At 32.6% G+C, this 26,865-nt stretch overlaps 2 protein-coding genes across 2 annotated transcripts; both read left to right on the top strand.

Annotated features, from left to right (window-relative positions):
- The first annotated feature begins 3,492 nt into the window (after nucleotides 1-3,492).
- LOC140433997 (uncharacterized) lies at nucleotides 3,493-4,688 on the top strand. Its single transcript, XM_072521966.1, has 2 exons — nucleotides 3,493-3,830; nucleotides 4,216-4,688. The coding sequence occupies exons 1-2, from the start codon at nucleotides 3,695-3,697 to the stop codon at nucleotides 4,686-4,688; spliced, it is 609 nt and encodes a 202-aa protein (XP_072378067.1). The 5' UTR covers nucleotides 3,493-3,694.
- A 6,326-nt stretch (nucleotides 4,689-11,014) lies between these two features.
- LOC140433586 (odorant receptor Or1-like) lies at nucleotides 11,015-26,535 on the top strand. Its single transcript, XM_072521567.1, has 5 exons — nucleotides 11,015-11,730; nucleotides 14,904-15,003; nucleotides 16,073-16,177; nucleotides 19,665-19,820; nucleotides 26,482-26,535. The coding sequence occupies exons 1-5, from the start codon at nucleotides 11,030-11,032 to the stop codon at nucleotides 26,533-26,535; spliced, it is 1,116 nt and encodes a 371-aa protein (XP_072377668.1). The 5' UTR covers nucleotides 11,015-11,029.
- The last annotated feature ends 330 nt before the right edge of the window (nucleotides 26,536-26,865 follow it).

Raw genomic sequence — 26,865 nt, 5'->3', positions numbered from 1 at the left:
CAAAAAATTCCTACATTCTTCATCGAACCAGTCTTGCCGCCTTTTTATATTCTCTCTTTTTATACACTTTTCCGTTGCTTCCGACATGGCTGTCTGTAGGGTCTGCCATTCTTCATCTATATCCTGTTTGACTGGATTCTCTAGTTTTTTATATATTTCATCCTCTAGTCTGTTTACAGCCTGCTTCTCTTGAAGGCGCGGTCATTGGTGATTTAATCTGTCTCTAACAGGTTTTGGTATTATTGGTAGTTTTTGTTTTAGTTTTGCTATTATTAGTGTATGGTCACTAGTGTATGGTCAGTGTATGGTATCTGCCCTTCTGTAACTCCTGCAATCGATTATTACCTTATCATTTTTGCTTTCAATTAGGACATGATCTATCTGATTTTTTATTTTTCCATCGGGAGAAGTCCATGTTACCTTATAAATGTCTTTGTGATCAAACCTTGTGCTAGCTTTCTTCATTTTGTTCCCTGAAGCAAATTCTATTAACTTTTTCCCGTTTTTATTTGATTCCTTATTTAAACTTCGTCCCCCTGTTATTTTTCTATATATTCCCTTTTTTCCAACTTTCGCATTCATGTCGCCAATTATTATCTTTATATCGTATTTCTACAGGGTGTTTCAAGAAAAGGTAACCCCGTCTCTAGGGTAGGTAAAAAACTGAAAAATAATTGGGGTTTGCTTAGTAAAAAATTTTTGTAACGCCATCCGTTTTCAAGATAGAGGGCGTTGAAGAAAAAAAAATTTTACGCATTTTTTACGATTTTGCCGAAACTACTGGCAACATTGTAATGACATTTTATACGAATATGTTTTGAAAGCTGATACATCCCATGAATTTGTTTTTATATCTGATTCTCATAGAGAAAAAGGTACTTTTGGTAAAACTCGATACTGTGTACCGTTTTCGGAATATTTTGATTTGAAAATTATGAAGTAATAATTGATGCTGGTAGTAATGATAAAGTTCTAATAGGTATACCTCTATTTTCTCCAAGTGACATTGACATTTCTGACAAGGTATGTTTAACTCCCATAATGCACACTACTGGTGTGATGAGAATCCACGAGTCAAAAGGGTATCACATTAGCAACACTCATTTAAAGTTAATGTTTGGGCAGCAACTTTAGGTAACAAATTAATAGGTTATCATATTCTACCTGGAAATTTAAATGGTGATATATATCTTCATTTTTTAAACAATTCCTTATTCGAGATATTAGAAGATTTAACGCTAAACGAGCGAAGATCTTTATTTTTTATGCACGATGGAGCTCCACCACACTTTGGTAGAAGGTGTCGTAATTGGTTGAGTAATCATTTTCCGAATCGATGGATTGGTAGAGGTGCAAAAGCTCCGATTCATTGGCCTCCTCGGTCATGCGATTTTAACCCTTTAGACTACCCAGTTTGGTCGTATATTAAGGAAAAAGTCTATGCTACAGAAGTAAATTCACGCCAAGAATTGTAAAAAAGAATTCAACGTCAATTTAATGACATCATAGCTGATCCCCTACCGTTTAGAAGGTTAATGGAATCTTTAGAAAAAAGAATAGACTTGTGTATTCGCGAAAACGGAGAGCATTTTGAAAACTTACTGTAATTGAATTTTATTTTATGTTCTTAGTCATTAATTTAATTTTCTTCTTGTGAGTTTTGTTTAATTACTAACTATTTTATACCAGCATCAATTATTACTTCATAATTTTCAAATCAAAATATTCCGAAAACGGTACACAGTATCGAGTTTTACAAAGAGTACCTTTTTCGTGTAAAATTGAATGATGTTTAAGTTTACTTGAAATTTTGATTAATAATTATACTCTTAAAAAAGTTATATTAACTAATACTTAGTACGATCCGTGTAACTAGCGCCCTCTATGAGAATCAAATATAAAAACAAATTCATGGGATGTATCAGCTACCAAAACATATTCGTATAAGATTTCATTACAATGTTGCCAGTAGTTTCGGCAAAATCGTAAAAAATGCGTAAATTTTTTCTCTTCAACGTCCTGTATCTTGAAAACGGATGGCGTTACAAAAATTTTTTACTAATTTTTCAGTTTTTTACCTACCCTAGAGACGGGGTTACCTTTTTTTGAAACACCCTGTATATATTTCCTATTAGGGTGCTTAGCTTTTCGTAAAACTCTGTTTTGGTTTCTAAGTCTGTATTTTCAGTGGGCGCATGTACATTAATGAAACTTATCTTCCTATACTTTCTTCTGACTCTCAAGTAACATATTCTGTCTGATGTTTTTTGAAAATTTTTGTTTACTTTCTCCGGCACCATGAATCCCACTCCAAAATATTTCTTGGTTCCCCCACTCTTGAACAGTGTGCTCTTTCCTATTTTTACTATTATCTTAATGTCCTATAGTCAGATAATTTTTTTCTACCTGTATATTAGTTTCGTTATAAACATTTTTTATAAACTTCATAGTTTAGCCGTAATCAAAGAGAATCCAGATTGGCGCATATATTTCTATCATATATTTTGACAGTTCCATTGTTGCTTCGTTTACTGGCGCTTTAAGACTGTTTATTACTACTACGATAACAAAGTACTACTTAGATTTAATTAAATGCTTTTACATAGAAATCATCTACCAACAAAACGAAGTAATATTAATAAAGTCATAAAAAGAAGAGCACAAAACATCCGAGCTATAGTCAGACGCCGGATTTCAATTACGCTTTCATTTTTTGTCATAAATTCCTGGTCGGACGGACCGATCACCCTGTGAAAGTAATATAATTATAGGATTCCCTTAAGATGTGCTCGACGTGATAAGCAGAGGCAACCTCTAATAAAAGACGCCAACTTAATTCCACGTCATTACAAATTTAATATAAAATTGAATTAAGGGCAAAATTGATCATTCGGTGCAAGCTGCCAGCTACCGCTTCAAGGTAGATTTTTTAATTTTTATCAAGATAAAAACTGTGTAATTCGATTAGACGATACGATCTATTGGTGAATCAATTTTGATATATAACTTTAACCGTATAGTATTAGGCAATTTTTCTATATTATAACTAGAAATACAAGAATTTGTTGCATCTTGTCAACTACTCTGTAGTTTTTTATCACTACAACCGATTTATTTCATCAAACGATTTGAAAACCGATGTTAACGAGTTAAGTGAAATGTTGTTTATTTACTAAAATCCTTGCAATTTGTTTATCCCTGAAAAGTTTTGAAGATTTAAGATCGGCAAAATGCCCTCACTCTTAGATTTCATTTTTTTTTTAATTTTTTTACGTTCTATGTGATTAAACAATAAGTCTTAACGCAATTTTAGTCCACCACTAGTCTCCCTCTACCTCCTATCACCATAAAAATAAAATTTTTCGTTTTTATTATTTTTTTTGTAAAATGCAATCAATTTAAATTTTTTTTAAATATTCACACGCAGAATTAAGGCTTTTAAAAACCTTGTCTTTTTTTTACTAATCAGTAGGTTAAGTGTACATGGATGGTCTCATGCCAGAGTGAACTATGTGCATTTTATTTGTTTTAACTTTTTCATTTCCATTATGAGGCAAACTTTTGTTCTAAACTTATGCCAAAACGAACTATGTGAATAACAGAAAACATCAGCTGGAAATTAGTAAATTCTATTTAGCAAAAGGGTGGTAGTACTGGTAGTCATATGCCACAGTGAACCATCATCCAGTCCAAGATGGCTTCCCGTGCACATAGTTCACATCGTCATGACATTGTTGATAGAAATTCTAGTGAAGATGAACACGCTGATTTCAGTAATGGGTCTTCAGATGATTACCATCCAAGTTCTGATTCGGATATTACAGAATCAGGTAAGATAATAATATTTATTGCCATAAAACTTCATTATCAAAGTTTGGTTATGTTTTGGAACGTTTCTTTTGCCAAAGTGAACCATGTGCAAATTTATTTCTTGCAGTGTCCACTGGGAGTGCTAGTGAAATATGAGCAGTTATACCAACCTAAGAACATAGTATTTACCTATCTATATAAGAATGAAGCAATATATTCCATTAATTTATATTGGAATTGTAAAAAAAAATTAAAATCACATAGTTCACTTTGGCAAAAGAGAACGTAAATTGTCTGTCTTATGCATAGTGAATGTGTGTTTCAAAGTATTTTTATGTTATAACATAAAAAAGTAATGTAAAATATTTGCTTATATAAAATATTAATAATTTTGTGTTTTTACAGATGAAAAAAATACCAGAGGGCAGGAAGAACCTCAAGACAAGAAGAGAAAATCTGATCCTAAGAAGTGGAAAAAAAATATTCGCAAGCAAAAAAGGGCAGCTGGTAAAGAATATATCAATACTTCAGGTACTGTCATACACTCTAAATCTTTTAATGACTATTCCTGCAATTGCAAAATAAACTGCCAAAATAAGCTTACAGCACAGCAAAAAGAAAGTTTTTTTAATTTGTTTTATAACGAGTCACAGTCTTGGGAAACTCAAACAAGCATAATAAGTGGTGCTGTAAAATGTAGAACGATAATAAGACGTCGTAAGAACACTAATATTAAAAAAAAAACAGGCAATCGTGAATTTTATATCCCTTCTGAAAACGGAGATATTAAAGTATGCAAAAAAATGTTTATGGGAATATTACAAATCAATAGTAGTAGAGTACATCGTGCTTTGCTTAAGAAAAAAGTGGAAATTTAAGAGATCTTAGAGGGAAAAAAGTGCCTCATAACAAATCTTCACCGTCCACAATGGAGTCAATAAAAAATCATATACAAAGTTTCCCTACCATAGTAAGTCATTACTGTAGAACTCAATCCCAAAAAAAATACTTGGATTGTAATTTAAATTTGTCATTAATGTACAGACTCTATGTTGATAGTTTAAGAGAGAGAAATGTTGACAAAGTTCCAAGCCAATCGCTTTATGAAAAAGTGTTCAGACGTGATTTTAATCTTAGTTTTAAATCTCCACGAAAAGATACCTGTCAAACATGTGACAGGTTGAACATTGAAATAAAGGCAGCTGAGGAAAACAAAGATGAAGCAATGTTAAAGACTAAGAAACTAAACCAGGAACTACACCACAGAAAAGTACAGTTAGCTCGCTCAGAAATAAATGAAGACGTTAAGATTAGTAAAGAAGGGAAAGCTACAGTAATTAGTTTTGATCTTCAGAAAGTAATGCTTCTTCCTAAACTAACCACAGGAGTTGTTTACTATAAGAGGCAGCTTTCATGCTACAATCTTGGTATACATAATTTTGAAAATAATGTCGGGACAATGCATGTTTGGGATGAGAGCACTGCCTCACGAGGTTCCCAGGAAATAGGATCATGTATTTTAAAATTCATAAATACCCATGATCATAAGGACATATTGATTGCATGGTCTGACTCATGTGGCGGCCAAAACCGCAACATTAATATTGCCGCGTTATGGATGTACATAGTGCAGTCCCCTACTTTAAACATAAAGGAAGTAGTTCATAAGTTTGCTGAGCCAGGACATTCATATCTACAAAACGATAGCGATTTTGGTGATATAGAAAAAAAGTTGAAATATCATCCTGAAATTTATGTGCCTACACAATGGCATAACATAATTTCAAACTCAAGAGTTAAAAAGAACAAATTTGAAGTAGTATGCATGGAAAAAGAGGATTTCAAGAGTATGGATGCATTAAAACAAAATCTGGTAAACCGCAAAAAAGACTCAGATGAACAAAAAGTAGAATGGTTAAAAATAAAACAAATGAAATTTACTCAAGACCATCCAGGAGTTATGGAATTTAAATACACACATAACAAAGAAATACAATTTTATTCAGTAAATCTAAATAAGAGATTGAAAGGCCGACCTGTAAACCTAGCTTCTTTAAACTTAAGCATTCTTTACCCCGAAGGAAGAAAATTAAGTCAAGCAAAACTTAATGATATCAGATCACTTTTGCAATTCGTACCACCATGCCATCACCAATTTTGTGTCAGTTTTTTTACACATTTGTATAATTTAATTACTCATAATTCTTGAAAATTTAATTCTTTTGTATTGTTAGTTTTAATGATGTATTAATAAACTTGATTACAAACAAAAAGAACAATTTATTTATACTTCTCCTGCCAGACAGAACTAAGTGCTAAAAAGTTTGCCAAAGTGAACCATGTACTGCAAATGCTGACCAAACAGCTTTAAAAGTAGACAAAATCATGTGCTGTTACTAAAAGTCTTAAAGAAATGTTCTTTTGAATAGTCTTAGAACCTTTTATATCCTATAAGAGATTATAACATATTGCGTATATTTTATAACACCTTCATAACTTTAAACTGTCGTACTGAAAATTTTCAATTTTGGCTTTTGGTTCACTCTGGCATGAGACCATCCACATATTCTAAAAAGTCTTTTTTTTTCGAAAAAAAGCGTATAAATTTTTTTCGGACGTTGCTGCAGGTCCAGTTTTTTATGCTATTAAAAACTATATCCATGATTTTTTTAGATGTTTTCATATGGTGCGCCATCTTAAAAAAAAAATAAAAACTGTTTTTTTAGGGATTTTGGTGGGTTTTCTCCATTTTATATACTTCAAAATAGATGAAATCAAGGTGTTTTTTATAGCTCATATATATTTTAAACTAAATGGGGCCTTAAAATTATTTAAAAATTCTTCTTCAAGTGCCATCTTCGTTCCGAAGGTTGGCGATCATCAGGGCTATACGTATTTTCGAAACTGCTGACCGAAACAATCCGTTGTTGCTACAGCTATACCATTCCCGTAGATTCTTTAGCCAGGAGTTTCGTCTTCTTCCTATGGACCTTTCTCCTGCTATTTTCCCTTGCATAATTATTCGAAGCAGTTCATAAATTCATTCATATTTTTTGATCGTAAATATGACTTCCTTTTCTTTATTCATTCTTCTCAAGACCTCGACATTTGTGACTCTCTCGGCCCATGATATTCTTAGGATTCTGCGATACATCCACAGTTCAAATGCCTCTAATTTTTTGATATCAATCTTTTTCAACGTCCATGACTTCATTCCGTAGAACAGCACAGAAAGTACGTAACATCTCATCAGGCGAAGTTTCATTTCAAGGCTCAAATCTCTTCCTCAGAACACTCTCTTCATTTTAGTGAATATGGATCTGGCTTTTTCTATTATTATTTTGATTTCTGCTGAGCTATCGTTGTCTTCATTTATAAAAGTGCCTAAATATTTGCATTTGCTAACTCGATCGATAATTTCATTGTGTAAATATAAATTTTGGACATTTTGTGTTGATTTCGATATTACCATAAATTTAGTTTTCTTTATGTTCAAAGATATTCCATATTCTTCACTACAGTCTACTATCTTATTCACCAATGTCTGTAGCTCGTCAAGTGTTTCTGCGATTAGAACGGTGTCGTCGTCAAATCTCAGGTTGTTTAATCTAACACCATTTATTTTAATACCTACGGATTGCTCAGAGAGTGTTCTATTTATTACGTCTTCGGAATAGAGATTAAACAGGGTTGGTGACAGTATACACCCTTGTCTCACGCCTCGCTTTATTTCAATTTCTTCAGTGGTATTATTCTCTACTGTCACTACTGCTTTCTGATTGTAGTACATATTTTCTATTAGTCGGATGTCTCGTTTATCTAAATTCTTTTCTGTTAGGAGTCTGATTAGGTGATCATGCCGCACTTTATCAAAAGCCTTGTTGTAATCTATGAAACACATGAATACATCTTGATTTATGTCAAGACATCTTTGAGACATAACGTTCAGTGCAAACAACGCCTCTCTTGTTCCAAGTCTATTTCGGAATCCAAACTGGGTATTATTGATGTTCATTTCCAGTTTTCTGTGTACTCTAGAGTGTATAATTAAAAAGTGTATGTTTAAAAATTGAAAACACCTTAAAGTCCACCTAAAAACCTTTTTTGACGGTTTTTTAGGATTTTGGCGGGTTTAATCATATTTTTTGATATTGACACAAACTAAATCGATTTTTTCATATGTGTACGTTTTATGCGAGTAAAAAATAAGACCCAGATGCAATTTGTCTATATATATAATATATATATAATTTTATACACCTTTAAGTTGAACGTACATAACTAAAAAATGCTTTTTTTTTCAAAAAAAGCGTATAACATTTATTTGGAGGTAGCTGCAGGTCCAATTTGTTTTTATTTTATGTATTTGATCGAAAACTATATCTCTGATGTTAGTGCGCCATCTTTAAAAAACCGAAAAATGTTTTTTTTAGTGGCTTTGGTGGGTTTTCCATCTTATAGATTTTAATAAAGGTCAAATCAAGTTTTTTGTATTCTTTTTCTTTTTCTTCCTCTTTATAAGCAATTCTGCTTGTTCATTTGCAGATTAATATCTCTATGGAAGGTTGTCACTTCATCTTTTGCGCGGTTGTCCGATACTTATTTTACCCATTAGTGACTTATATCTTATATTTTCAGGACACGGATCCTCCAGTCTCCATTCTGCTTATGTGGTTATTCCATTCTTTTTTCTATTTTGTGTTCATTCATTTATAAATTGTACGTTACATTTTCTTCTAGTGCTTCTCTTTCGATTACTCAGCGTATTTTCTCTAATTATTCTCAGTACTCTCATCTCTGCCGTTTTCAGTAGCCCTTGCGTTGTGGCTGTGTCGGGTCTTGATTCTGAGGCATATGTCATTATTAGTCTTACACTGGCTTTATAAACTCTTGACTTCTTCTCAGTGTCCATGTGTCTGTTTCGCCATATAGTGTTATTAAGGCATCCTGTCAGTTTATTTGCTTTTTGTAGTTGATCTCTCACTTCTTTGTCCAGGTCTCCATAGGTAGACAGTGTAATTCCTGGGTATTTTATTTCCATTCTTCTTCTTTTGGCATCATAACCCTGGATGGGTCTTTGCCTGTCTGGCGATGTCCTTACATTCAGATCTCTCTTGTGCCCTTCTTCTCCATTGTCTTATGTTCATTGTTTTCAGGTCGTCTTCCACGTCATCCAACCATCTCGTTCTGGGCCTTCCTTTTTTTCGCCTTCCTATGGGCTTCCATTGTAACATTTTCTTTGTTGTTTTTGCATCGTTTTGTTTCTGCACATGTCCCAGCCATGACAGTCTTTGACTTTTCACAAATCTTACAATGTCATAACCTTCATTTAACTCATTAACCTCGTCGTTTCTCCTGATTCTCCATGTGCCATCTTCCTCTTGTACCGGGCCATATACTTTCCTCAGTATTTTTCTCTCGAATGTCCTGAGTTGGGCTTCAACTTTTTTCGTCATTACCCAAGTTTCACATCCATAGGTTACTACGGGTCTAATCAGTGTTCTGTAGATAGTCATTTTGGTTCTTTTGTCTAATAATTTCGATGTCATCAATCTTTTATCAGCATAGTATGTACGATTCCTGCTGGAAATACCTGCATTAATTTCGCTACTTACGGAGTTCTTCTGATTGATTTCTGTGCCGAGATATGTAAAGGCATCCACTCGTTCGATAGTATAGTTGTCTATTGTGATATTATTTTCATTGTCAATTATTCTTTTGACTGTCATATACTTCGTTTTTGCTTCGTTTATTTTGCGACCTCTTTTTCTTGCTTCATTATCAATTTGTTTGAACACTTCCATTAGTCGTGGCTTATTCCTACTAATGATGGCTACATCGTCTGCATATGCAGTAATTTGTACTGATTTGGTGTTTATATGTCCGGTTATATTGGTTTTTCTGATGACTGCCTTAAGAACTAGGTTGAATAGCATGGTTGATAGGGCATCTCCCTGTCTTACTCCCATGTTGATGTTAAATAGGGGAGTCAGTTCTCCATCTACTCTGACTGCGGCTTTTGAACCCTGCAACGTCATTTTTATGAGGCTGATGTATTTCTTAGGTATACCTAGATTACAAAGGTCTTCCAGCATTCTGTCTCTATTCACACTATCAAAAGCTTGTTTAAAGTCTATATACATATTATATATAGATCTATGTCGTATTCATAAGCTTTTTCTTGTATCGTTCTTAGTATGAATATGTTATCTGTAGTGGCTCTATTTGGTCTGAATCGATTTTGATAATCACCAATTATATTTTCGGAGTATTCTAATAATCTATTCCAGAAAGAATTTTGTATATTACATTTAGCAATGTAATTGGCCTATAATTCTGGCATTCCCTCTTATCTCCTTTTTTATATATTGGCTGTATGAGGCCAACTGTCCATTCCTCTGGCATTTGCTCCTTCGTCCATATTAATGTTATTAGGTAATGGATTCTTTCCCAGAGTTCGGATCCTCCATGCTTTAATAATTCTGCCGAAATTCCGTCCGTTCCTGGTGCTTTATTGTTTTTTAGTTTATTTATTATCTGAACTACTTCTTCATAACTCGGATTTTCGATGTGCAGCTCCGCCGTATAATATATTGTCTCGTTCTGATCATTTTCGTTGTCTGCATTTAGATTTTCTTCGAAATATTGTATCTCCATCTCATTATAATTCTTTGCTTCTCTGTTAGTAGTTCTCCGTTCTTGTCTTTGCATATCGTTAGTTTTGGTCTAAATGACTGTGTGCTTTCTTTTATGCATTTATAGAATTTTCTGCTTTCGCGTCTGTTGTTATGCATTACTTGTTCAATACTGATGCCATCAATTTCTGTTTTACATCTGGTTGGTTCCTTTGCTGACTACTATTGTTCAAGTTTTCTGAGGCGAGATTGTCATATTAAATTCTTTTGCTCTTATGTTAAATCTTTGGACCAGTCTTTGAAGATAAAACTAATTTTATCATAAACAAGATTTTATTCAAAACTATTACCTTTTTTATAAAGATATAAAAACTGAAAGTTAGATCGTATCGTCTTATTTTCACCCCTATACATCTCTTAATTTATTCCTTATTTTTGTTGTAGGTTCAGTCACAAGTACTAAAAAACGACAAAAAAAAATGTCTAATGCAAAAAAGGAAGAACTACCATTAGACTATCGCGAATTTTTCTTATTTCACATATTTTTCTTCAAAGTAACAGGTTTCTGGAAACCTGACAAACAAATGCGGTACAAAACTGTCTATAAAATGTACAGTTTTATCTGCACACTGTGTTTGGTCTTATTTCTTCTATCACAATTTATCTATATGTACCTAAACATAGACGACATGGATGAAATTATGGCAGTTTTCTACTTGGCAGGTCCATTTATTGTAAACATTTGCAAAATGTTGGCGGTTTACAGAAAATTCGATGAAATAAAAATATTAATGAAGAAATTAAACAATACCGTCTTTCAACCAAAATGTAAGCAACATCTGAACATTGCTCTTAACCTCAAAAAATTCCATAAGCGATTTTTTTATGTTTGTCTTTATTTGGGCTTACAGACTTACTTGCTTTTTTATCTCTGTTTCTTTTTAAACGAAGACATGGTAATACCAACCCAAGGGTGGTTCCCATTTGACTACACCCGCTCACCTTATTTCGAAATAGTCTACATTTTCCAAAACGCTGTTGTATTGTTTAACACAGTGAACATCGTAAATATAGATACTTTTTGTGTAGGACTAATGATGCAGATTGGTATGCAGTGTGATTATTTATGTACAACCTTAAATAATTTGAAGCTCTTTCGCGTTATAAATGGCAATTTGACTCAGGTGGATAAACAAGATGTGGTTAAGGAAGATGACGCAAGCTTCTCTCGCCTCATGCTAGAAAACTTGATTATCTGTATTCAACACCACAGGGATTTTAAAAGGTAAAACTTTTTTTCATATAAAAAAAGTCAGGTTTCTCAGTAAAGTTTGTAGCTCTCTATGAGAAAATTACTGCATTTCTTCAACATGATCACCATTAATATCTTTGCATTTATCACCATGCTGGGTCGACTCCTTACTTACCTTTCAGCATAAGTTTCAGTCGTAGCTTATATCAATATCAATCTCCTTGCAGGTATGTTTTGCTTAAGCAACTTCCACTAATACTCCAGTCGTCAGAGACGAAAATGCCACCTTCTGTTACAGTAGGCATGTATCATCACTGTCTGGTCAAGTAAATGCGGATTTCGGTACGTACTACACACAAGATGCCCCTCAGCAATAAATAATCTGGAGGGTATTATGCCCTTCTAGCATAATACCCTCCAGTTCATTAATTACTAAGGGGGATGAAAAGCGTGGACTTGATGGCTAGTTCTTTCGGGTGCTTAGCCGGTGATTAGAACAAAATTTATTTTGCCGATTAGGCGACTGAGTGACCGAGCACACATAACACGGACAGAGAGACACCGATTTGGGTCGATGTCATGCTGACCAGAGCACACAAATAATGAAACAGCAACTTCAGTCATTCGTAGGAAGAAAGACTTTTACAGCTACTCCTAAGATCAGGAGACTTAACCACACAAATTAAAACAGAGGATGTCTCACTGCCTAGGGCATCAAAAGAAACGCTTAGTACAAAAGCCTCACCTTTCGTTATGACCTGCACTGGGGAGAGGTTATTGGTTATAGTTTGGAAGTCAGATAGGTACCACTCCATCACGGAGTGTGACCGTTTTGATCTTCGGACATGTGGGTCTCACTGATCCATTGGACGATTCGAGTGACACAGGTCACTGCCAGCTGTTGTTTTTACAAAATTGTGTTTGTGTAATTTAATTTCCCAGCTCTTTAACATTTAGGACTGGACTATAATAAACTAAGGACTTAAGTATAATAAACTAAGAAAACCCTAAATTTAAGAATCTAGAAGATTTAAATCCGGCGATACCATATGTTAGTTATAAAACAATTATTATAAACATGAGATATTTAACATTTTGGTGCTTACGCCTTTAATGTTAGATTCTGTGGTGTTTAAGCCTTTTTGAAAGGCGGTTACTATATTTGGAAAAAAGTATTTTGATCAAAAAATGTCGCTTAGGAACTTGTGCGCGTTTTAATTTTACCGAATTATAACAAAAATGGAGAATAAATCTTTTCATTTTAAAGCATAACAATTAAGTAAAAATAATATAAATTAAACAATACACAATAATATATTTATGAGTTTCTTACAGTTATATTGGTGTAAAAAAATACAAAAATAAAGTTAATATAATTATCACGTTATATTAGCTAAAAAACAACAAAAACTATTAAAATGTACCATTTTTTCTACATTGATAACTAAGTAAGTTGTATAGTTGTTATAAAACTAATAGAAATAAAATACAAATCAAAATTTGATAACAGAAAATAACATTTATCAATAACAAAACAAACTAATAGAAACGAAGGACTGATATAACAGAAAATTGAAGCAGTTGATGAGCTAGAACTAATGCTGTCAATTTCAGTCTCATTTTTAAAAAATACTGTCAAGGATGATGAATCTGTTTCGGAGTTTGAAGAATCATTTTGTTATATAAAATCATTACAACCTATCTTATCATCAACTAATGAACTAAATAATATTGCTGCATTATTACTACTGTCATCAGTATCATCACTATCTGAGTAAGGTACAAGCTTTTTATCACAAGTTAATAAATCAGTCTCTTCTTCGGCAGTTTCATCAATATTCGAAAATAAACGGCTGTCAATATTCAAATTTGGACTTAGAGGAAAACTGAAATCCACAATAGCATCATCATCTAGAACAGAACTAGGCATTTGGAGTTCTTGTTCATGGCCTTTTAGTACAGGCTCTAAAAGAACATCATGCTTTTCCGCTTCATTGAGAACCTCATTTTCAGTGGAAAATGAACCATGGTTTTTATTATTTCCGCTGGATTCCTGCACATTGCTTTCCTGATCTTCCCAAATGAATTGCAATGCAAGATTCATTATTTTGTGCCCCCGAGAAACCATTAAAAAAAAGAAGTAAGCGCCATTCAAATGTTAGTTTTTTAAAATAATATTACTACCAAAATATAACTTTAAAATTAAAAAAAAAAGAAAACTATACAACAAAGTCAATATATATTTTATTTAGGTTCAAACCTTATTTAAGTCGGTTAAGTAGTAACTTTTCTATGACAAATCTAAGTCATAGTGTATTTTAAATGGCCAAATGGCGGTTAGAAAAACGAAAAAATTTTTTCTGAAAAGGCCTAACCGACAGTCGGTAAAATTGTACATTCTTATGGTATATTATGATTTCTCAAGATAAATAATCTAACTAAACGCTTAACAAAACAATAAATATTAATAATATTTCAAATTATTGTTTACCTTATTGATATAACCACGTTTTCAGACCCAAGACGTAAGCACCACCTTCCACTACGGATCTTGTCGCTTACTGATTTCGGTGTCTCATCTTTTAAGAAACTCATTTGGCGGTTAGAAAATTCAAAGCTTGTTTTAGTGGAGTTGGAATTTTTTACAGCTGCGTCATTTTAATAGTCGATAGGACGTAAAATGTATTTTATTTTGATGCCAAAACATTAATTTATAAATTTTGGCGCTTATGCCTTTTTGTCGTAACGCCATCGACATATAGGCAGAAGGAACTTAAAAATGATTTTTAATTTTAAACATCACAGTGACGTACTATTTTTTTCTTTAAAACGTTCAGACCTTTACCTGTATGCGCCCAAATGGTGAATATAAAATTCTATTGTATTTCAAAAGTTGCACAATTATTACTTCTTAAAACTCACCGAACTTTATTTGCATATCTCAACCAGTTTCAGGGTAATATTTAAATCGTCAGTGTGTAAGAAACATTTCTACACCCCGTATTTCGAAAAATGAAGCATTTACGGACATACGTTTTTTTTTTGCAGAGTTACCCCTTAAAGTTTGTCGCTCTTATTCGCTAACGCCCTGTGTAGTGTGTAAATCTGACTTTCAAGTCAATGACCATCAATATATTTATATAGAATATTAGGATTTCACATTGTTTCAACTTTAAAAAGAAATTTTAAATATATTTATATTTTAGAATAGCCAACGAAGTCGAAAGCCTTCAACGTGTGGGAGTTTTTATTTTGTTTTGTGGGGGCGGTGTAATTATATGTTCAGGACTATTTCAACTCTCAACTGTAAGTAAAATATGTTTTTTTTTATTTAATAAATCAACAGACAACTATTGTAATTTATTTTAAGTAAAATTGCGTGATGCAAATATAGTTTCCCAGTAGGATATTGTGTAATGTGTACAGTTTCTGAAGTGTGTGAAGGTTATTATTATAACAAAGACATTTTTGAAGATATAACTGCTCTCAATCTATTTACCACTAGCAGCGATCATCGCCTTTTAACGGCAAGGATTCTTGTTAAACAGACGAAAACCAGTAGAAACCGGCCACATAATTATTATAATCAGATAGATCAAACTAAAATACGACAGAAGAAAGATGAGTGGAGAGAAGTCTTAAGAAAAGAATTTGTAGAATATTATCAACAAGAATATTTCGACATGAACACAATTAATAAAGAAATGCAACGAAAGCTCTCGAAAGCAGGACTGATTGTTGCAAAGAAAACGAAAAATAAAGAAGATAGAATAAGTGATGGAAAGTAACAAAACGGTTGATGAAAAAGAGACGCACATTTCTAAGTGAAGAAGTAAGAATTGAATAAACAAATAAAGAAGGGAGTAGAAGAAGATTTAAGGATCTGCAATGAACAAGGTAGAAAAAATAATAGAAAAGAACCAAGGCGTGAAATGCTTGAGGAGGCTAGGACCCGCGCTGGGTTGTAAAGTCAGAATGATGATGATGAAGAACGGAGAATTATCAGACGAAGTGATGAGTTTCAAAGAGGAGTAAAGAAAGTAAAAATATTTTTAAATTCTGTAAATCCTTCTTGATATACTTCAAATAAAACTCTCCATATACACGTAAGCCTGCTGACTTGAAAGATCATAAGACAGAGTAAACAATAATAGTGTCTAGTGAATAGGGTTTTACAACAATGAAATATATAGCAACCTAAAGAACTGCCTAAATAATAAAAGATCCCAGTTTGATCTTATTTCAAATACCGGATGCAGCTAACTAGATATATATGCCACATGATACGCAATAATAACCACTTTTTTCGCCCAAGTTCTATGTTTTTTTTTTTAACTGAACTGTTTTATTTTAATATATATATTTTATTTTTTAGGCTAGTATTGGCAGTATGAAAAGTATCATGTTAGTTTCCTATATAATTAGCATGCTGACAGATCAGTTTGTATATTGTGGGTTTGGAAATGAAGTTATTGAAAAGGTATTTGTCTATAAAAACTTAAACTCTGAAATCTACAATGATTTCGTTAAAACAATTCTTTGCCGTTTACTAAAATATTCACTACACCTTATATTTCTCACCAATTACTACTAAAACCACTTAACCCACTAGTAATTGAATAAAAAGTAAGATGAGAGTTAGAAGAGCTGGATTTGCACCCAAAAAAGTTACTAAAAATTTCATCAGATTCTCTCATATTTCTGGTCGACATCTACTCGGCTCAGCAACTTTGACAGCATGTTCTTAAAATTAGAATTTTGTTTACAATATTAAATTGCAGCTTAAATTTTTTATCTATGTACAAAATGAAAATAAAAGCAAACGCGGAGTAAAAAAGTTAGATGGCCTGATAAATTCACATACCGACTTTGAAAGTTGAATTTTCATTCTCTAAATTTGGGTATATTACCTATATATATATATATATATATATATATATATATATATATATATATATATATATATATATATATATATATATATATATATATATATATATATATATATATATATATATAGGGCCTGCGTAGCGCAAGCGGTAGGATGCTTGCCTCGCACGCCGGTGGTTCGGAGTTCGAATCCTACCGCCGGCAAGAACAACTAGACATTTTTAAAAATGTCTATAGGCCCCAGGTCGACTCAGCCTGAATAAAATGAGTACCTTGGGTAAAACCAGGGGTAATAATAGGCGGTTGAAGCGTAACACTGGCCATGTTACCTTCCTTGTATACCGTAGGCCCTAGATATAGCAGACTACCCTGCTATACTCCCAAAGCCGCGAAGCGGTATAAAACGGGAGACTATTATTATTATATATATATATATATATATATATATATATATATATATAACTGTTTTGGATGGGTTGGAGTCAATAATAGGGCTACTGGTTAACTATTTTTTTATTCTCGAGCTTTCAATTGTGTTTACAATTATTATCAAGAGCTAAAAAAGACAAAATACTTACAAGGTTGAACTAAAAAGAAAAAACAATTTTTGTTAACTTACCAAATAAAAATTAGTTTGGTAAGTAAAAATCACTGCTTACATGTTCAAAATATTTAATACAAAAATGCTTTTATCTAACAAATGTTTCTCTGAAAAATTTTTTTATAATTTTGAAAACATTTTTTTTAATATAAGAATAATTGAATTTATAAATAAGTTCAAATAGCAACCAATTACAAATAGCCTCAATGTCATAAATGCCAAAATAAAATTTTTATTTTTGACAATTATATTGCCAAAAGTAAAACTTCGTTTAAACATTCTTTTTTGTTTAGTAACAAAAAGAAGAAGATTTATTCACCCTTGACAGATGTCTGAAAGAATGTGATAGATATATGGAGAACATCGAGTTAGAATCTATGGAGAAGCTATGAGCATATTAACGTATGTACTAAAAACGGCGTAGGTAGGCGTGGCTAACTGTGAAACCAATATGGCGGTGGGATCAGGGATGGACTCAATAATATTAAAACTACTAGAAAAATATGACTAGTTATTTAGAAGATTTAATCATAATCTAAAAAAGTGCAATACATTTTTAATAAACTATGATTTATTTATCCCGCGGTAAACACTAAAAACACGATATATTATACATAAAGATAAATTAATACAGTCAAATACTATTAATTTATTCTCTGAAGTACGGGCCATTCCTTTGTTTACATGTTTGTATACTAACCTGTGGAACGATATTCCTGAAGATTTTTTATTAATACCGCTTCTGCTACTGCAACTACGTTGAGAACAAGAAACCATTATTATGCACTATCACAATATACTATTACAGTTTCTATAAAAGTATTATAAAACTAAAAATATTCGAAAAACAACCAACGTAAATAAACATATACGATCTGTCAAAAGTGGCAACACAATATGGCCGAAGTGAGGTCGTTTTTAGTCACGTGATGCCCTCTCTATAGATTCTAACTCGATGATGGAGAATTAAATATGACATTTTACAAGTTTTATATATAAATCATAAAGAAAGAATATAATTATAAATTTTGCTTAAACTCCATAGTTAATTGTTATCAAAATCCATATTATGGATTTTGATAACATTAAAATTTTATGTAGTGAAAGTAATAAATTTAAAAGGACTTTTTTGGAAATGGTTTGTATTAGCAAAAATGATAAGAGTTTAAACAAAAGATCTGAAATTCAAAGTTTAAGCAAAATTTATAATTATATTCTTTCTTTATGATTTATATATAAAACTTGTAAAATGTCATATTTAATTCTCCATATATCTATCACATTCTTTCAGACATCTGTCAAGGGTGAATAAATCTTCTTCTTTTTGTTACTAAACAAAAAAGAATGTTTAAACGAAGTTTTACTTTTGGCAATATAATTGTCAAAAATAAAAATTTTATGTTGGCATTTATGACATTGAGGCTATTTGTAATTGGTTGCTATTTGAACTTATTTATAAATTCAATTATTCTTATATTAAAAAAAATGTTTTCAAAATTATAAAAAAATTTTTCAGAGAAACATTTGTTAGATAAAAGCATTTTTGTATTAAATATTTTGAACATGTAAGCAGTGATTTTTACTTACCAAACTAATTTTTATTTGGTAAGTTAACAAAAATTGTTTTTTCTTTTTAGTTCAACCTTGTAAGTATTTTGTCTTTTTTAGCTCTTGATAATAATTGTAAACACAATTGAAAGCTCGAGAATAAAAAAATAGTTAACCAATAGCCCTATTATTGACTCCAACCCATCCAAAACAGTTATATATTTGTTCCAAACGAGTCACAAGTACTTCTTTTTTCTTATATATATATATATATATATATATATATATATATATATATATATATATATAGGTATATATATATATATATATATATATATTAATATATATGGCCTATGGAGGACAAATTCGTTAAAGTTCCCGTGCTCGAGAATCAGTATCAATAGAGTGTCATGACTCATTTCAGCATCCCTGCTTCATCAGACACTCCGCCTGATACAAATTTAAACTTGGAAAGTCCAACGAATGTCTCCTAAAACTTTACCACTGCAGTGGTTAGCGTAAAGAGGTGCCACCTTCTTTGGTGGCCATGAACGAAAACGATTTAATAATATCGTTTTCTGTCGTCTGGGCTATACGATATGTATAAAAGATTAAATCTTTTAGCAAAAGCTGCTATCGCTTTGTTGAGTTAAATAGCCAAATATATGGCCTAGGAGGAAAAATTCTTTGAATTTCCCGTGCTTGAATCAGTATCAATAGAGTGTTATGACTCATTTAACATCCCAGCTTCATCAGACACTCGGGCTAATATAAATTCAAACTTGGAAAGTCCAACGAATGTCTCTTTTGCTGAAAGACTTAATCTTTTACACATTTCGTGTAGCCCAGAGGACAGAAAACGATGTTATTAAATCGTTTTCGTTAACTATAAAATTTTAACCAATCTAATACATTTTTTATTTTGCAGAGTAGTAATATATTCAGGTGTGCTTACAACACACCCTGGATAGAATGTGACATAAAATTTAAAAAGATTCTTTTACAATTCATGACTTTAACAAAAGATCCTATTCGAATAAGGGTTGGAGGGATTTTGGTAGTGTCAAATGCAGTGTTTGTGTCGGTAAGTTTGATTTTATCAGTAAATCGGTCATAATTTTATGCTCAAGGATAAAATCCTTAATTTCACTATACAGGGTGAGTCATGAGGAACTTTACATACTTCTACCATATGTAGAGTCCCTCAGGGAGCATATCATGTGGCCACTAAAAAATGTCAACTCCTCTTCTTTATTAATTAACAGAGTGATTTGTGTAATTGACCATTTATTTCATTTTACTGTAGTGTTTATACGGCTCATTTGATTTTTTTAATTTTTGCATGATACATTACACTACTATCAAGCATTCGACTGGTATTAGCTAAACTAAAAAATTCCAGGACTGGCTTTGGAAAAATTAATTTAGGGATTCATATTAAATATTACACCCTATATAATTTTTTTTTAAAATGCAATAAGTGATTTTCAAACTACATAAATAGTCAATGAAAACGACATATGCGACAATGTTGTCGCACTTTTATTAAATTTTTAGTGAACCATCAAATCTTACCAAAAATAGAACAACCATAATGAAGTATCAAATTATAAGGTATTAATTTAAACAAATGTTATAAATTTCAAACCTTTTAATTAAAATAAGTTCCTACAACATAATCTAATACGTAGAAAATTAACATCTTTACTGTCACTTTGTATTATCTCTATGATAGAATCAATTGTTTTTCAATTTTAAATTTTTACTCATAGATCGTATTGGGGCATTATTTTCAATAAATAATAAATTAAATTGATTAAAAAGTCAAACCTCTTGTATGTATTAGTTTTTGTTGATTGTAAATGATTAAAATTTTATGTCAAATAATAATACATTGCATCAACTGTACTAAATAAAAATAAATCTAAAAAAGTTTAAAATGAAGGTTGGCGTTGACCGTTTGACGTTTCTTGATATTTTATACCCATTGTCATTATTGTCATTATCAATTGTTATTTATGTGTACAAGAATACATATTTCTTCTGTCATATCTACGTTAAGTACATTGTGTTAGTTTTGGTAGAGCTTTTGTTACTTTCGTTCAAAATGCCACATCAATTTTCGACCACAGAATATACAGACATAATATTTGTTTATGGATTCTGTAATGGGAATGGTAGGGCTGCTAGTAGAGAATATCGCAGGAGATTTCCTAATCGTCGAACTCCCAGTCGTCCAACATTTGGGTCAGTTTTTAATTATTTTCGAGAAAATGGCACTTTTCCTAGTGGAACAACAGAGCGACATGTAGATGAAGCGCAGGAAGATTCATTATGGACGCCGTTACTATGAACCCTACAATAAGCACTAGACAAGTAAGTCGAGAACTCAATGTTACTCAATCAAAAGTAAGTAGAGTCTTACAAAAAAATAATATATACCCATATCACATTCAAATGGTTTAGCGACTACATGCTGGAGATGAGATCGATAGGTTGGAATTTTGTAGATGGATTAACAATAATCGACCAACGCTATACAGGACACTATTTACAGATGAAGCCCAATTTACCAGAGACGGGATAAATAATTCACGAAATTCACATGTGTGGGCAGAAGAAAATCCCCATGCTATTCGAGAACGTCGTTCTCAGTTAAGGTTTTCGGTTAACGTGTGGATTGGTGTCATAAATAACCAATTAGTAGGTCCTCACTTTTTTGATGGTCCTTTAACAGGGCAGGTCTATTTGAACTTTCTACAAAATATTTTGCCGAATTTGCTTGCCAACGCGAACGTTGCTATCCGAGGGATGTATTTTCAGCATGATGGGGCACCCCCACACTTTTTACTGGCAGTGAGACAACATCTCAATAATGTTTATGGCAACAGGTGGATAGGACGTGCAGGTCCTATTTCGTGGCCTTCAAGATCCCCTCATTTCAATCCCGTTGATTACCATATTTGAGGACAATTGAAGCAACTAGTTTACGCAGTGAATATTAATAACCGACAACAATTAATTGATAGAATTATACATTGTTGTTATACTATTAGAAACGATCCCCAGAGAATCCGTAATTCAATACGTCAATTAACAATTCGGCAACAAAAATGTGTACAGGCTGCAGGGTTCCATTTCGAAAATCTATTTTGAATTATTTTTATTTTGTTACCATTATTGTATCTTTTTCAGTTCTAATTTATGGGTTTATCATAACTATGTACATATTTTTAGTTTTTTTTTTTTAAATTGCTCTTCGTTATTGTTAGTAGTTACTGTTTTTTTGTTGTGCAGTGACTCAGTTTATCATTTCAATTAAAATGTTTGAAATTTATAACATTTGTTTAAATTAATTACCCTATAATTTGATACTTCATTATGGTTGTTCTATTTTTGGTAAGATTTGATCGTTCACTAAAAATTTAATAAAAGTGCGATTGTCGTAACATCGTGTAACGAACATTGTCGCATATGTCGTTTTCATTGGCTATTTATGTAGTTTGAAAATCACTTATTGCATTTTAAAAAAAATATATACAGGGTGTAATATTTAATACGAATCCCTAAATTAATTTTTCCAAAGCCAGTCCTGGAATTTTTTAGTTTAGCTAATACCAATCGAATGCTTGATAGTAGTGTACTGTATCATGCAAAAATTAAAAAAATCAAATGAGCCGTATAAACACTACAGTAAAATGAAATAAATGGTCAATTACACAAATCACCCTGTTAATTAATAAAGAAGAGGAGTTGACATTTTTTAGTGGCCACATGATATGCTCCCTGAGGGACTCTACATATGGTAGAAGTATGTAAAGTTCCTCATGACTCACCCTGTATAAATTATAGTTCTAGTTTATGGTAGGTTACAGAATTTAAATTTTTGTTATATTAAAAATCTGAAGTTAGATAGATAGATGTTAGATAGATTTATAGTCAGTCTAGAAAGTATCCTGAGAAAAGAAAGCAGTATTATAATTTGACGGTATTTATTTCTATCACTTAAAATATAAAATTTCAACAAATAATTCATCTCATTTACTTATACAACCTCCATTTAAATCTAAACGCTTAACTAAACATCCAGGTACACACGAAACTAAGTCAAGGCCATAATTTTAGGTAATAGTGTTCCAGGCCTGTAAAACTGGCCAAATCAAACCTTCTTTATCTCGTGGCGCTGCTCGTTCCATTTCAATCTTCATCAGTCCCCATAGGTTTTCAATAGGGCTAAGGTCTGAAGATGCTGCTGGCCACGGAACTGATGCCAATTCGTGTTCTTTTATTAAAGCTTGAGTATAAGCAGAAGTATGACATCTTGCATTATCTTGCTGAAAACGCCACCCCTCTGGATATAAAACATGAGCCGTTTCAAGAAGAAAACCATTTAGAATATCACAATATTTCGAAACTATCAACAGTATCATTAACTATACAGAGAGGTGTAGTACCACGCTGAGATATTGCTCCCCAAACCATTATTTTAGTGGGAAATTTGTAAATTTGAACGGTAACATTTTCTCTTGATAGGACTTTTAGACGATTTGCACCAAGCAAATACACTTCATGAATTAACAGTGCCAAAGTCTGTAGAGGATGGTGCCAAGTGATCAGTCTCCTTTCATTCATATCATACACATGTTCGATAGGATTAAAATCCGGTGAACGGGGTGGCCACGGCAAAACATGAATGCCAGATTATTGGCGAAAGTCCAGAGTTGAACAATCAATATGGGGACGCACGTTGTCTTGCTGAAAAGGACGTGGCGACGACTATCGGTCAGATAAGGCAGTAAAATGGTTTGTAAGATGTCATCAACATAACGCGCAGATGTTAAACTGCCTTAAATAAACACAATTTTTGATCTGCTACCATAGGCAATAGCATCCCAAACCATTACTCCAACTATCCTGTGTACATACCTCTCAACAGAAAACCTGATATTTCGTCGCTCCTCTGTATAATAGAGAAGTTTCCCTAAATATTATAAAAACTATCGAAAACATCCACCAAAACAACAAAATGGAAGTCAGAATAGATGGACAACTTACAGAAACTATAGATATAGGCAGAGAATAAGACAAGGGAATTTATTGAGCCCTATGCTCTTCAATTTGATCATGGATGAAACCATCAAAACCTTTAACAAAGTAAGAGGATACAGAATGGAAAAAAAGAAATTAAATACTTTATTACGCAGACGACGCAATATTGATCGCCCAAGATGAAGATAGTTTGCAAAGACTGGTTCACAGATTTAACATAAGAGCAAAAGCATTTAATATGACAACCTCATCTCAGAAAACTAAATCAATAGTAGTCAGCAAAGAACCAATCAGAGGTAAAATAGAAATTGATGGCATCAGTACCTATTGAACAAGTAATGGAAATAAAATATCTAGGAATTACACTGTCTAGCTATGGAGACGTGGACAAATAAGTGAGAGATCAAGTATAAAAAGCAAATAGACTGTCAGGATGCCTTAATAACACTATTTGGCGAAACAGACACATTGACACTGAGATGAAGTCAAAAATTTATAAAACCAGTGTAAGACCAACAATGATATACGCCTCAGAAACAAGACCCGACACAGCCATAACGCAAAGGCTACTGGAAACGGCAGAGATGAGAGTACTGAGAAGAATTACAGGAAATATGCTGAGAAATCGAAAGAGAAGTGAAGACATTAGAAGAAAATGTAATGTACATTGTAAAAATGAATTGACAGAAAATAGAAAAAAAGAATGAAATAACCACATAAGCAGAATGGGGGAGACCCGTGTCGTCAAAATAGCAAGAGATAAGTCACCAATCGGCAGAAGAAGTATCGGACGACTGCGAAAAAGATGGAGTGACGACCTTCCATAGAGGTATTAATCCGCCAATGAACAAGCAGAATTGCTTATAAAGAGGAAGAAGAAGAAGAAGAAATACGATTTGATTGAGGAATAATAACTAAAAATTTCTGTACCAACCGGTCTTCATAAATCGGTCCTTTCACAAAAAAAATTAAAGATGAAACATTGATATTGATAACAAAAAGAGAAATCAAATGATTTCTACGTGGTGAAACCGAATTCAAATTTTTACCACTGTGCTTTCTAAAATTTGCAAAGCAAACAGCTTGATAAATTACTCGACAAGGGAATCTAAAAATTGCATTTCACATGCTGTTCATCATAGTCAAAATTCGTAGTGAATTCAGTTTCTGGTACTCCAAACGGAGTAAAGTAATAAAACATGTCGTACGGCCGTAGCGTCCTCCTGGTTTTCAGGGGTTTCTGGACGATCTACAACCGCCGCTCTCGAAGAGGATCTCAAGTTTCGGGAGTCCATTTTCGTATTTAAGGAGTTGATTGAGATACCGGCCGCTACGGGCAAGAAGTTCCGCCGAGCCTTTGTGGTAGGTGAGGGGACACCGGCAATCAAAATTCTCTAACAGTTCGAGCTTTCTTACAGACAAAATATTCTTACACTGACTTAATATGTATTAGAATTCTGATGCGTGGTGTCTCAAGTTCCACAAAGATGTCGGCCTTCTCGCTTCGTGTAGCCGCGTTCCCTCTCCTCGAGAGAGGTACAAGAATGCCGGCAATGTCGACTCTTCCTGCTGCCAGTCGCTTCGTATAGCTACCTTTTTGTTAACAGTAATTCTTATAGTTACTATTTACATAAGGTTTTGGAGACGAAGTGTTATTGCAGCTCAACCTGATCGGAAAAGCAGAATAAAAGAATTTTTAGAATTTTTTTTTGTTTTTATTTATCATTAATATCATTTATCACATAACATCACAAATTATTTTCTTTATCTTATTTTTCTAGTAGCCACATGACTATTTCTACCATTTCAATATATTACATTATTATTTATGTCAATTTATAAATTATTTTTTTTTCATGTTCTACCTATTTCAAACTGACTTTGTAAACTTGAGGTTAAGTGGAGTAGCTCTAGCTAGACTTCGCCTCATGTATCTCTTGTTTGTAAATTTTTACAGACTAAATAAAGGCAATTTATTATTAATTACAAGTCCCCGTCGGGGCTTTAATTCGCTCTTTACCGTGACAGGCCCAAATAATGCTGTGGTCAGTTCGACACGATTTGAAATAGTTCTAAGACCAATGTCTTTTCTATCTCAGAAAGTCGTGTTCTACTGTCAGGAAGCGTTTTGTAGTCGACACGCCGGTTCTCGTACACTTGATGATTTAACTTCTAAATTGGATAACCATTATTAGGTATTCTTCAATTTTGGACGTCTTCGACGATAGCAGGATATTGGTTAATTAATAAAACTCAAAGGTAGCTTAGTAGCGCACCGAACCAACAAGGTCTTACGGGGCTAGTAGTGTATGACGACTGGATCCCGGTTCGGAAGATGTGCTGCTCTTTTATACACATCGTGTTTGAGAATTTTCAGCACACTTCCGCCGAGAGGCCAATGACAGCGCAGTTAATAACGAGCGCTGTGGTTGGCCGGCCAAAGTAACAATCTTTGTCGTGATTGGTTACCTTGGCGACAAACATAATGACGGTATTAGATTTTTGTTTCGATACAGGGCAGCGACAGGCCGCTGATATTGATATTATAGCATGGTTTACATATAGTCATTCTGTTGCCAAAAAATTAAGTTCAAGCAATTATTTCTTCTAGTTGTAATACTTCTAATGTCACTGAACGTATATAATTTAAATTTTATAATTATTTTATTTTTAATAATAGTTTATAATATTTTTAGGTTTCTAAATCATCGTATTCAATTTTCACTCTCCTAAAGAAAGTTCAAGAATGAATAATAATTAATATATTGTTTGTTGCACTAGTAGATAACAACTATAGAGTTATATTGTATTTATGCATTAGGCAATTATAGAACTGCATATCAAAAAGATGTCTTTTATTCAAATATGTTATTTCTGCCTGTGTTATTTATAGAACAAACTCCACAAATATAAGCAAAGCTCTTAAAAGCTGTTAAAAAATATATTTTTTTACCCCTTTAGTTGCTATAATGTGTCATTAATATGACCTTGCAGGGAAAAATGAGCAGTCTAAGGTTTAATAAATGAAAATGAAAAGTTTACGACACAAATTTTTAAATATCGATATTTGCAAATACTAT

This window comes from Diabrotica undecimpunctata, chromosome 2 (genome assembly GCF_040954645.1).
Source record: "Diabrotica undecimpunctata isolate CICGRU chromosome 2, icDiaUnde3, whole genome shotgun sequence".
NCBI lineage: Eukaryota > Metazoa > Arthropoda > Insecta > Coleoptera > Chrysomelidae > Diabrotica > Diabrotica undecimpunctata.
This window is presented reverse-complemented; position numbering and strand designations above follow the sequence as displayed.